The sequence below is a fragment of the Vicugna pacos genome, chromosome 5 (genome assembly GCF_048564905.1).
Source record: "Vicugna pacos chromosome 5, VicPac4, whole genome shotgun sequence".
In the NCBI taxonomy this organism is placed as follows: Eukaryota; Metazoa; Chordata; class Mammalia; order Artiodactyla; family Camelidae; genus Vicugna; species Vicugna pacos.
In genome coordinates this window covers 52,744,018-52,757,523 of record NC_132991.1, presented here as the reverse complement: position 1 = coordinate 52,757,523, position 13,506 = coordinate 52,744,018, and the positions used below count along the sequence as shown (strand labels likewise).

At 34.8% G+C, this 13,506-nt stretch overlaps 1 protein-coding gene across 13 annotated transcripts in view; it reads left to right on the top strand.

Moving 5' to 3' along the window:
* PDE1A (phosphodiesterase 1A) overlaps window positions 1-13,506 on the top strand; it is a 323,372-nt gene that overhangs the window by 254,046 nt on the left and 55,820 nt on the right. For all 13 annotated transcript variants that reach the window (XR_012072711.1, XR_012072712.1, XR_012072710.1 and 10 more), the window contains 3 exons: window positions 747-872; window positions 4,604-4,705; window positions 4,812-4,932. Coding sequence is in view for 3 of the 13 variants with exons in the window: in XM_072961261.1 (XP_072817362.1) it covers window positions 747-872; window positions 4,604-4,705; window positions 4,812-4,932 (349 nt within the window). In the remaining 10 variants the exon portion in view is untranslated. The remainder of the gene's footprint in view (window positions 1-746; window positions 873-4,603; window positions 4,706-4,811; window positions 4,933-13,506) is intronic.

Here is a 13,506-nt window from a genome sequence, read left to right as displayed (position 1 = left end):
ATAGACTGTGATACATCCAGACAATGAAATATTATTTGGTACTTAAAAGATTCAAGCTATCAAGCCATGAAAAGACATGCAGGAAGCTTACATGCATACTATAAAGTACAAGAAGCCAGTCTGAAAAGGCAACATACTCTATGATTCCAACCAGATGACATTCTGGAAAAGGCAAAACTTTGAAGACAATAAAAAGATCAGTGGCTACAGGGGCTGAGGAGATAGAAGGTAAAGGATAAATCGCAGATCACAGAGGATTCTAGAGCAGAGGAAATACTCTGTATGGTACAATAATGATAGATACATGTCATTAGACATTTGTCCAAACCCATAGAATGTACATCACCAAGAGTAAACCCTAATTGTAAACTATAGACTCTGAGTGATAATGATGTCCAAATAGATTCATCAGTTCTAACAAATGTACCACTGTGGTAGAGGACGTTAGTAATGGGGGAAGTTATGCATGTGTAGGGCCAGGGGTTATACGGCAGATCTTTGTACCTTCTGCTCAATTTTTCTGTAAACTAAAACTGCTCTAAAAAAAACTAATCTTTCTTTTTTTTTTTAACTATCATATAGTTAGGGGGAAAAAAGAAGGGAAACTAAGTACCTCCATGAGTTTAGGTGTTCAAATATAGGACTTTTTTTTTACTGATGAGATGTCTTATGACTTGAGTATTTTTATTAGACATTCGTGAGGTCTAAAGAAATCCTCTGCTAGGCATTTTGTTTTTAATTCTTAGGTCAGATGTTGCCATTTTGTATAATGATCGCTCTGTCCTTGAAAATCACCATGTGAGTGCAGCTTATCGACTTATGCAAGAAGAAGAAATGAATGTCCTGATAAATTTATCCAAAGATGACTGGAGGTGAGTTTCAGAGGAAACCTAGATGTAATTTAATTTCAGGAAAAAAGTTAAATTATGTGTTTTAAAGTGAAGAAAACAGATGAAAGTCAATCCTTTACTCACACTACAATTCAGTCCCCCTTGACTGGATGGATGACTGAGGAAGATTGGTACCTAGAAGACTCTGTTTAGGAACCAGCCTCTGTTAGATGGAGCTGAGGTATTTCAAGGCCAATTAAATGTCTATATGCATCATAGGCAATTCATAAGACCATGTACTACACACCAAATACCTTAAGATGTATAATCACATATTCTCTAGAATGAAGCTCTGCTCAATTGTACAAATATGTGGTCCTAAATGAATTCAAAATTTTAGTGTCATAGTGATACCTTCATATATTAGTTTTCTATATGTGGAGTTTAGCTTTAAAAAACAACAACAACAACAAATAATTCACTATTGGGGGAAAACATTCCAAATATAACATACTAAAATGACCTAGATGCAGAGGGAAATCTTACGTGTTTCTCCAAGGCATGTGTCTTCTTAAAAAAAAAATTGCGTGAAACAGTATTGCTCGTTGCAGTGCAGGGAAAAATAACAAGATCCACCTCCACTACTCAGCGTCATAAACTTTCCTCCTTTCTCTTTGATGATCTAGGTTATCATCATCCCCTTTGTTTGACTGTAGGGTTACCAGGTATAGCAAAAATAAAGGACATCTAATTAAATATAAATTCCAGATAAACAGACTTTTTAAGTGTAAATATATCCCTAATAGTGTATGGGTCCTACTTAAACTAAATAAAAAATAAAAAAGCCTCTAACTTTAACAAAGATCTCGTTAAACAAGTCAGTTAATGGGCTGAAAAGGTTCTCATTCAAAAGCAAATATCAAAGAGTTGTTTGGGGTTTTTTTTTCCCCCTTTAAATCAAGATTAAAAGAAATGTGCAAAGAAAAGAAGTAACCTGGGATTAAGATCTGCCTTAAAATAATTAAGAAGTTAATTCAGGGTTTAAAACAAGTCCTAATTTCCCATGGTTACATTTCCAAATATTCAAACTGCCTAGTTTCTCAAGGCCACTATTGCAACTGTAGGAAAAATATGGGCTCACTTTTGTAACTGTAGATAAAGCTTTAAAGTAGGGGAAGGAGGCACTTTGTTTTGGGAACCCATTTCAGGCCTCTCATGTTATTCTGTAGGAAACAATAGTCCTGATGGATGTCCAACCTAGCAAGGTCAGGATCTAATTGTAAAAGCCACCACTTCCGGGTGGGTGGAAAATAGAAGGACCAAGGTGGAAGCAGGGACTTAGGTGCAGAGGTGTCTCCTAAAGTCCAAGAGATTGACTGTTTATATGTAGAATATTAAATTATTTCATCAGTGATTATCATTCTTAGAGATAACATTTGTTTTTAATTTTTATTCCTGTTCCTTTGAATTAGCCTTTTTCCTTCTCAAAGTTGATTCTGTTGCTATTTCTGTTGTTGATTCTGTTGATATTTTTTCTATTACATTTTGTTCTTTAATATATTTAATATTTATCCTAATAATTTACTCCTATATTTTATGACATTTTTTGTACAGTAACTGAGAAGTTACTATAAAAACATCCTAATTGAATGGTTTAATAGAATTGTTTTAACAAATACCATAGTATCACAAGATTTATGATTTGATTTGATTTGATTTATCATATGATTTGTGATATGACAAAGAATGTAATAGATCCAATGTTATTTTCAAAAAGCTACAGTGTATCTATTTGCTAATACAACCTTGATAACATTTTACCAGGAATTAAAATATACATAACTTTTTAGACTTGTAGGTTTTCTGTTTGCATATCTATTTATGTCTTTTTTTAAAACATTTTTTAATTGAGACTATAACTCATATCTATTTATGTCTTAAAGTAACTTTAGTAACCATATGTGCAATAATTTTAAAGCTTTGGCAAGAAAAAATCATAAATAAAGTAACATTTCCCTCATGCACTAGTTTGCCTAGTTTATTGGTATATTATTATTAGTTAATTGTGGGTAATATCTAGCATTTATTGATTACTGTTAAAAAAACAAAATTCAACTGAGTTAAATTTAAAAATCTTTTTGGCTCTACTGAACAATTCATGAACTGGGCAGCATCTCATCTAGCAAATAGAAGGGAGCTCTGAATAGCTGTACAAAATGGCAGACTTTTATAAGCAAAAAGAGGCAAGACAAGGAAGTTACTCTAGCAAAGAGCTGATTTTTTTCAGGCATGGTCACCTTCATTTGGGGGTTGACTGGGACCTATCAGATGGATTACCTGACTAGTGCTGATTAGGTAGTTCCAGAATGGACCGGTTTAGGTTTCCATTCCTGGGGGAGGTCAAAACTATAATTGTGTTAGATATCAAGTCTTGGTTTGGTGATGTGGGCTTAGCATAAGTGACTCCATTTTGGATTAGTTTCTTTTTTAACATCACTTGTCTGCAAAGTATGTATTAATCACATTTTTTACATTTCATGAAACTTTTGTCTCATTTTTTGTAGTTAACATGAATATTTTGGTATAGTTGCTATTGTAACATGGATATCTCATAATTTAGAAGAAAAATGGAATTGAGAATAATTGTACCATCTGTAATAGCTTCCACTCGCTTAATATTTGGGTAAAAGTATTATTCTAAGCAGGCTATCCAATATCATGAACATGAAGTAATCTGAGTTTTGATTTCTCTTTGCTCCCATCTAAATACCCAATTGAATTGAGCACCCATAACTTTAAGCCAGAATCTCTAATATGTAGTTGTTTTTAAAAACAAATCATTCAATCATACCATCTTTAGATAGAATATCATAATTCATGTTTACTACACACCTGTAATTTAGTTTACTGGCCACACCACAGAATGAAAATAAAATATGATTTCCAGTATAAATGACTTTTTTTTAATCTATCTGTACTGAGCAAGCAATAAATTGTAGAACATGCAAGCCCTTGCTGTCATTCCTTATCTCCTGCTTAGTGTGCGAATGAGTTATTCATGCATAGACTTTGTGATATTGGCACTGTATTTGCAATATCTTGGTCAAAATGTCAACAGTACCAGTAACTCTGTCTAGGATATGTAGGATCAGGGTCCTCAGAGCTTAAACAGGGAATCCTCACCTTGTAGTCAATTTCTCTGGAGTTCTTATGATGGAACTTGGCACATTGGAGTGGTCCAAGTGTCAGCTTTGGGTAGTGGGAACCCTTGGGGTTGAATCTTATCTCTGCTATGTTCTAGCTGTGTGACTGGGCAAACAATTCAGTCTCATCTGGTGGAAAACAATAGTACCCTCTCCTATAAAACCACTTAGAACACTGCCTGTATTGAATAGATCCTAAATAAATGGTGATGGTTTTATTAATAGTAAACTCTGTCTTTAGAATAGGTTTTCTTTAAAACTGGTTAAGATCCTTTCTGATATTATTTTAAAAAATAATATTTTGAAATTATGAGTGGGGGAGGGCAGTAGGTAGGGGAGGAATATCCAGTTCTTTAAAAGGAAATGTTAAAGGGCATCATTCACAGCTCACTCTCCTGGCAACATCCTAAAGCCAAACTTTCGTTAGCTCTTTTACATTTAAGATGTCGCACCTTTTGTGCTCATATCCATTAGAAAAAAATGAAATGTAATTAGTAATATCTAAGAAAATGTTCCACTTGAGAACAATAAAGGACCAAATAAACCTTTTGCCTTTTGATGACTCGACAGGGATCTTCGGAACCTAGTGATTGAAATGGTTTTATCTACAGACATGTCGGGTCACTTCCAGCAAATTAAAAATATAAGAAACAGTTTGCAGCAACCTGAAGGGTAAGTTATTTTATTTTTCATATTAAAGCTTTATGGGCTTACACTCAGAAAAGACTGTAATTGGTTACTTCATTCTGATAATTTGAGCATGTCTTTGTTTTGACAGGCTTGACAGAGCCAAAACCATGTCCCTGATTCTCCATGCAGCAGACATCAGTCACCCAGCCAAATCCTGGCAGCTGCACCACCGATGGACCATGGCTCTGATGGAGGAGTTTTTCCTACAGGTGCCTCTTTCACACTCTGTGTCTGTGCAGATGTTTCTGGAAATAGTGGCTGCTGTACACATTGACATACATCTTTTCTGTACAGAATCCAGGACTTCTGTGACTTACTATTATCAACTAGCTTTCAACAACACATTCTTGGAACTTTAGGCAGAATTTATTAATCTTTCAGATAAATGTATTAAATAATCCTGTGTAATGTAATACATGTTTTAAAGAGTGTCAAGTATTGGATCTCAGCTACCACTCTCAAGAGAGAAAGAACTAAGCAAATTAGAGTTGTTATCTGCTGTTAAAAGGTAAAATGCTAGAGCAGAGATAGCCAATAGCTGTCATCACAAAAGGGGGAAGGGAAGATATATAGCACTTCTGCATACATCTTGTTGGTGAGAATTTATTTATATATGCATAGTTGCAAGGGTGGCTGAGAAAAATAGCTGGGTGAACACATGCCTAACTACAAAAAATAATATTGTTCTGTGAAAAAGCAAGCCTGGATATTGTCAATTAAAAAATTAATCAATAGTCGACCTAAGAAAGAAATAGAAAATTTTATTTGAGCCAAAGTGAGGATCATAACCTGGGAGACAGTCCCTCAGAGAGCCCTGAGAATTGTTCTGAAGAGTTAAGAACTAAAGGGGGAGCTTAGTATATAAGTGATTTTGGTGAAGGGGTACGTGCAATGAGCACACATCTCAGTAAAAGGTTACTGCTCGTCATGAGGAATAGACATCTTAGTTAATGGTTGTAGTGCTTTTCTAAGTAGGGGAAGATGCAAGAAGCCAAGTGCATAAAAAATTCCTCCTGAAAATATATAACTGAGGGCCAGTTCTGTCGGTTTTCCCCCAGCACAAAGTGCCTCATCCTGGTCTTCGCCCTGAGTTCCTTTCAGGGTGACTGTAGGTCAGCAACTATAGTGGCTAGTGACTTGATTCTTGTAGGGCTAGATGGTGGGCAGCATTCTTTATTTTACAATCCCTCTCTTTCAGTCTTAACTTTGACCAAGATTTGGGAGACATTTCAACACCAATGGTCTAAGAATGCTCATCCCCAGGTCAGGCGAGGATTTTGTTGATAGGCCACTCAATGTACTGTTATTGGACTAAACCTTGTTATCAGTGGCCAAAAACCTCTGGAATGCCTATCATACTAGTCTGTTATGGTCCAGGAAATGTTTCCTTCTTGTTGCTTCATCCCATATCTAAATTTACACCATTACAATTGTTTATCTTACAGAACTGTATATTTGATCAATCATTTCAAGTCTCCTTATCATCATTAATTTTATCTGAGGCTTAGTCACACATTTGGTAATGCAAAACACAATAATCTTGTAAAATAGGCAGAATTCAAGTAATATAGCTGGTAAAACTAATAAGGTCATAAATATATATTTAAGCTAAGAACTTCATTAGGTGCAGCCCAGCATCTCACCAGGTCGTCTGACCAGTCTGTTCTGCAACAATCTCTGTCTTTAAGGGTAATGATATATTGGTATTGTACATAAAGTTCACTAAAGATGTATGTATGCACAAGGTGAGTGATGGGTCATTGTGACCCCTTACAAGACTGAGAAAGAAATGTTATCTTCTAAGGAGTTACATGGCTGGTGCCAGAGGAGAAAAATTGATCTTTGTGGTTGAGCAGGTATTTCTGCCACTGGGGAGGTCTGGTTAACACAATGTAGATGCACAATGCACACTAGAGGGGCGGGAGGAGGCCCAAACTAGCAGAGTGAAAATTTATGTTTAAATTTTTCTTGTCTTCTCTTAAAAAGTGAATTTATACTTCATCAATATGGAGGATGACCAGTGTTCTCTACCATAAGTATACATTTTATCCCCTATCATGTTTCTGTTCTGTTTCCACTCCCATTTGCGGTACTACAACACAATGAGTCAAATTACTCAGGAAAGTGTTATACTTACAATTACAGTTTTACTGTAAAGAATACAGCTCTACAACTCAGGAACAGGCAAACGAAACAGTGCATAGGGCAAGGTCTGGAAGGGTGGAGCTTCTATGCGCTCTCCCCCACAGAGTCAAGGCTTGTCGCCTTCCTGGCACACCAGTGTGTTCAACCAGCAAGGGCCACTGAGCCTTGGTATCAAGGGGTTTTATGGGGGTTTTGTTACTTGGGCATGACTGAATTATTGGCCATGTGATTGAATTCAATCTCCAGTCCTCCTTTCCTCCCAGATCAGGCTGGCCCAAAGTTCCCACCCACTAATCATGTGGCTGATCTTTCTGGTGATGATCTTGAAGCTACCAAGGGGATCCGCCATGAGTCACATAATTGGCATAACAAAGAGTCTCCTATGACTCAGGAATTTCCATGAGTTTTTGAAGCTCTCTGCCAGGAACCAAGGGCAAAGATCATATTATTATTTATTATGCCACAGTTCTATTTAGAGAAGGTCTTTTTTTTTTTTTTTTTTTAGATTTTGTGTTTTTGGATTATTTGATTTCTCAACATTGCTCTTTATTTTTAATATTTCATCATTGATTTTATTCTGAAGACAGAGATCAAATATATTACTATGTTTGGATAACTTTGGCTTCTGTCTCCTATTGTCAATGAATATGATCTATGGTTTCACCTTGAAATAGCATTGTGTAGTCCTGGAGAAAGTCACTGGGTAGCATCTTCTAAATTCAAATATTTTCATATTAAAAATAGCTTTGAAAGATATTTTAGTACATATTGTGCTAAAATAAAAAAGACCAAATGTCAAAATGTGTCCAATTCTAAAGGCAAACTTCATGCTATGGATAATTAAAAACTATTATTTCATTTAGTCAACCACTCATCAGAAAATAGTAAATCTAAACAGACCCTAGAGATGAATATCTCTAATAACAATATCTTTAATATCTTTAATAACAATATTCTCATCTTAGAGATGAAAAAACAGAAACATGAAGAGATAAAATGACTTATCTTGATTAAGAAGAAATTTCAAAATGTTTTAAATTGAGTGATTATGAAAACACAACATATGAAAATTTGCGGGATGCATCTAAAGCAATACTTAGAGGAAATTTTATGGCTTTAAATGGTTATATTAGAAAGGAACAGAGGTATAAATCAATTATCTGTTTCTACCTTAATAAGCTAAGAGAATTCAAGAAAATAAAACTAAAATAAGTTGATGGAATGAGGTAATAAATGTAAAAGCAGAAATCAATGAAATAGAACAAAGACAATAGCAAAAATGAACAAAGACACCAGTTGGTTCTCTGAAAAAGTAATAAAATTAGTAGCAGGATCAAAAAGAGGAAAAAGCACAAATTATAAATGAAAGAGGAGGTATCATTATAGATCCTATACATATAAAAAGGATAAGGAATATGATACACAATATAAATTTGACAATTACCAAATTCTCTAAGATATAAATTACCAAAACAGACACAATAAAAAAATTGTAATCTGAAAATCCATATATATTTAACATTAAATTTGTAATTTAAAATCTTGGCATGAGGAAAACTCCAGGCATAGATGACTTCAATTCTTAATTCTCATTTCCATTCCTAATTAAGAGATGGTGAATTCTCTCAAACTTTTCAGGAAAAAAAAAATACCATTCTTACACAAATTCTTTCATGACATAAAGGAAGAGGAAGAATTGTCAGTATAACCCAACAAAACCTGACAAAGACTTTACAAGTAAAAAAAATTACACACCCATATCTGTCATGAACCTAGATGTGAAGTTCCTTAAATATTAGCAAATCTAGCCCAGAAATATAGTAAAAGGGTATATATAATGATCTGAATTTGCTTAGTATTCAAAAATCATTTAAGGTAATTTACGTATTAAGAGAAAAAAGGGAGGGGGAAATCTTATCATCATCTCAATAGATGCAGAAAAAGCATCTGACAAAATTCAAAAGACATTAATTATAAAAAAAACTTTCAGCCACTAGAAATGTGAGATCTCTCTCAACCAGTAAAAGGTGATTCTGTAGTTGGCAATACTTCATATTGAACTATTGAACATTTTCATGGTAAGATTAGGACTGAGTTTTAATAATGGAATCTTATTTTTTTGTCTCTAGATTTTTAAAAGTAAATAACTTTCTTCTTTCCAGTTTTATTGAGATATAATTGACCTTCAGCACTGTATAAGTTTAAGGCGTAGAGCCTAATGATTTGACTTACATACATCATGAAATGATTACCAAAATAAGTTTAATAAACATCCATCATCTCATATAGACACAAAGTTAAAAAAAAAAAAGGAAAAAAAATTCCTTGTGGTAAGAACTCTTAGGATTTACTCTCTTAACAACTTTCATATATAACAAACAGAAGTGTTAATATGTACATTCTATTTCTAGTTCTTATTTATCTTATAACTAGAAGTTTGTACCTTTTTATTGCATTCATCCAATTAATTTTGAAATCTCCTTCAGAAATATAATTAGCAAAACAGGAGAATGTGGAGTTAAAGGCCAAAACAAGTGAGTGTGTACTTTGACAAATATATTTTACAAACAAAGCAAGTTTATCTTTATAAGACATACTAAAATAGGATATTAAATCCAAGAGGAATCAATTTTTCCATGCTTTCCACTAACTAAATGAATCTGTCAGTACCCTTAATTATCTTAGCCACACCACACATTTTAGCCTTTTGGAGGTGGATGCAACAATGAATCTGAAACCCTCTGGTGTATGCTTTGCTCTGAATGTTTTGACATGAGCTGTTTAACTGACATAACCATCTGTAACTACCACTTTGTAGAACCCACAGTGCTGATAAATGACTTCTTGCTATGGATCTAGCCAAGATAACAGGTTTTGTTTTTTTTTTAAATCTCAGTAGAAATAGCACGTTTATAAAGCAATTTGAAAATATATTCCTTCATGCACTAAGAATCTAAATTGTATGTGTTATGTGATCTACTGGCTGTGCTAAAAAATTTGAGGCAAGACAAAGTCTGCCCAGAACTCAGCACTTCCCTCAACTGCAGTAAAAATATAAACATTTATATTCTTGCTAAAGAAAGTATTTTATGTATATTGGGCAAACATAAGAAGCCTAATAATGCAAAGTAAGAGGTAATTGGACTTGGCTTCAGAAAACCCAAGTTTAAGATCTAGCTTTCTGTCTTTCCAGCTGTGCTAGATATGAACCTTCACCTTCTTACCTATAAGAAGGGATTAATACCCATTCTGTCTCCTCCCAGGATGGCTGTGAGGAGCGAAATGATAGAATGAATGTGAGAGGTCTTTTTACACTATAGACATGATGCAAATGTGAGGAATTGATATTATTTGTTATCCTCCTGATCTACTTTAAGCTTTATGTTTTTCCAAGGTAAAGTATCAAGAAAGCCATTGATTATGAAATATTTTGTCATTTGATAGTCACTTAAAACCTTTGAGGGATCTGAGCACAATTTTTAAAACACATTCCCAACACAACCAAAGTTTATAAAGCAGACAATTAAGAGAAGCATTTTTCCTTTTGCTATGGAGAAATAGCAGTAGACTTGAAATTCATTCAGTGGGTTTTAAGAAAAATTAGAGACTAGATATAAATTCAAAAAATCAAAAAAGTACTCAAAGGAAAGAGCTAATTTTAGAACTTTAAAAAGCAATGATAAAGCTTATGTGTGTATGTGATTTTATACATATGTGTGTATATATACACATATATCCAATATAAGAAGAAATTTGGGATGCGTTGACTTCTAAATCAATTTCTTATTAATTTTTCTACCAAGTTCATTTTACCTAACAAATAGGCTTAAATAGACATTAAAAGATTTTTAAAAACACTGTATTTCTGGAGGACAAGCCAATTTCTGGATACAAAGCTATTGTATCATCCTTAAAAATCTCATCAGTGTTATCCCAATCCTTGGTGTAATTACTTAGGTACACCTTCTAAAGCCATGGGAAGTTGTAACCAGAAGAGATGAGTTGTATCTGAAATTTTCAGTCTTGAGAAGTTCTTATTTCCAACTCTTGAGTAATCTGCTGATGATAAAGGAGGTAAAGCAGGTCCCCATCTCCAAGGCACGTGTCACAGCACTCGTGTGGTATTCAGCAATACAGTTAACACCCTCACTTTGAGTGTTCACACAGCTCAACGCAGGTGTCCTGCTCCTTGACTCCAATGGGTGCATTTGGAAGATGCTCCATTTGTCAACTGTAACTGATGGGACTGAAAGATCAGAGGTGGAGGCACAAGCCAAGAAAATAACCACTGGTAAAGGAGACAGGTTTTTGCTTCTCATTCTCTTCTCGAACGTGTTAGGTAACAAGAAGTCAATACAATTTAAAAACATTTTTAATTGTCACTTCCATTAAAATGTATTTATATTTTAGGCTATGTGAATTTGATAGCTAAGTGAATTTTTTCCTCCCTCAACTAATTCTATTGTGATACATGAAAAAATCTACTTCTGAGCAAAATTTACATTTGCCAGTATTACTTTATCAGCCAAGGAGGAACAAAAGCACATCTCTCACTTTAAATCAAAAGCTTGAAATGATTAAGCTTAATGAGGAAGGAATGTCAGAAGCTGACATAGGCTGAAAGCTAGGCCTCTTTAGCCAAATAGCCAGGTTGTAAATGCAAAGGAAATGTTCTTGAAGGAAATAAAAAGTGCTACTCCAGTAAACACACAAATGATAAGAATGTGAAATAGTCTTACTGTTGATATGGAGGGCTGATGTAGAAGCTGCAGCAGGTTCTCCAGAAGATCTAGCTCAGATCATTAATGAAGGTGGCTCCACTAAACAACAGATTTCTAATACAGACAAAACACCTTTTATTAGAAGAAGAAGCCATCGAGGACTTTCATCACTAGAGAGAAGTCAATGCCTGGCTTCAAAGCTTCAAAGGACAGACTGACCCACTTGTTAGGGGCTAATGCAGCTGGTGACTTTAACTTAAACCAATGTTTATTTACTGCTCTGAAAATTTTAGGACCCTTAAGAATTATCCTAAGTCTACTCTCCCTGTGCTCTATAAATGGAACAATGAAGCCTAGATGATAGCACATCTGTTGACAACATGGTTTACTAAATATTTTTAGCCCATTGTTGAGACCTATCGTTCAGAAAATGATTCCTTTCAAAATAAGACTGCTTATTGACAATGCACCTGGTCATCCAAGAGCTCTGCTGGAGACATACAACAATATTAATGTTTTTTTTTTTATGTCCGCTAACACAACATCCATTATGTGGTCATGGATCAAGGAGTAATTTAGACTTTCGACTCATCTTATAAGAAATACATTTCTTAAGGCTACAGTTGCCATTGATAGTGATTTCAGTGATGGATGTGGGCACAGGAAATCGAAAACCTTCTGGATTCTCCATTCTAGATGCCATTAAGAACATTCATGATTCATGGGAAGAGATCAAAATATCAACATTAACATGAGTTTAGAAGAAGTTGATTTCAACCCTCAGGGATGACATTGAGGAGTTCAAGACTTCAGTGGAGAAAGTAACTGCAGATGTGGTAGAAATAGCAAGAGAACTAGAATTAGGGGTGGAGTCTGAAGATGTGGCTAAATTGCTGTAATCTCATAACAAAACTAATGCATGAGGAGTCGCTTCTCATGGATGAGCAAAAAGAGTGGTTTCCTGACATGGAATCTACTCCTGGTGAAGATGCTGTAAAGATTGTTGAAATGACAACAAAGGATTTAGAATATTACATAAACTTAGTTGCTAAAACAGCAGCAGAGTTTGAGAGTTCATTTCAATTTTGAAAGAGGTTCTACTGTGGGTAAAATGCTGTCAAACAGTATTACGTGCTACAGAGAAATTGTTCACGAAAGAAAGAGTTTGTTGATGTGACAAATTTCACTGCTGTCTTATTTTAAGAAAAGGCCACAGCCACTCCAACCTTCAGCAACCACCACCCTGATCAATTAGTATCCATCAACATTGAAGCAGGACTCTCTAAAGATTACCACTCACTGAAGGCTCAGATGATGGCTAGCATTTTTTAGCAATAAAGTACTTTTAAATTAAGATATGTACATTGCTTTAGACAATACCAGTGCACACTTACTAGACTACAGTATGATGTAAATATAACTTTTATATGCACTAGGAAGCCAAAAAAGTAGTGTGACTCACTTTATTACAATGTTCACTTTAGAGTGTGGCAGTCTGGAACCAAACTCACAATATCTGCAAGGTATGTCTGTACTAGGTCTTTGTTATGGTCTCTCAAAGAAGAGACTTCAACGAACCTCCAGCGAGATTGCTGAGACAGGCGTAAACTATCAGGCCCGAACACATGAGGATGCCTTGTGTTTCCATGTTGATGGAGCCACTTTTTCCACCTCCTCACCTCGAGGCTCATCACCAAGAATAGATGCAGAGATCCCGGGATGTAATTAAGTGGTTGGTTGATTAATTGGATTTAGTGACCTTAGGGACCTGTAATTTTGCAGTAACCACTTGTATGATTCAGTGCATCAGAACATTCATGTCTTCAGTATGTTATTGATTTTTTAAAGTATGTTTTTGGCTTTCTGTGGGTAGCACCCTCAAATGAAAGTATAACCTCCAAGAGAAATATAAACTAG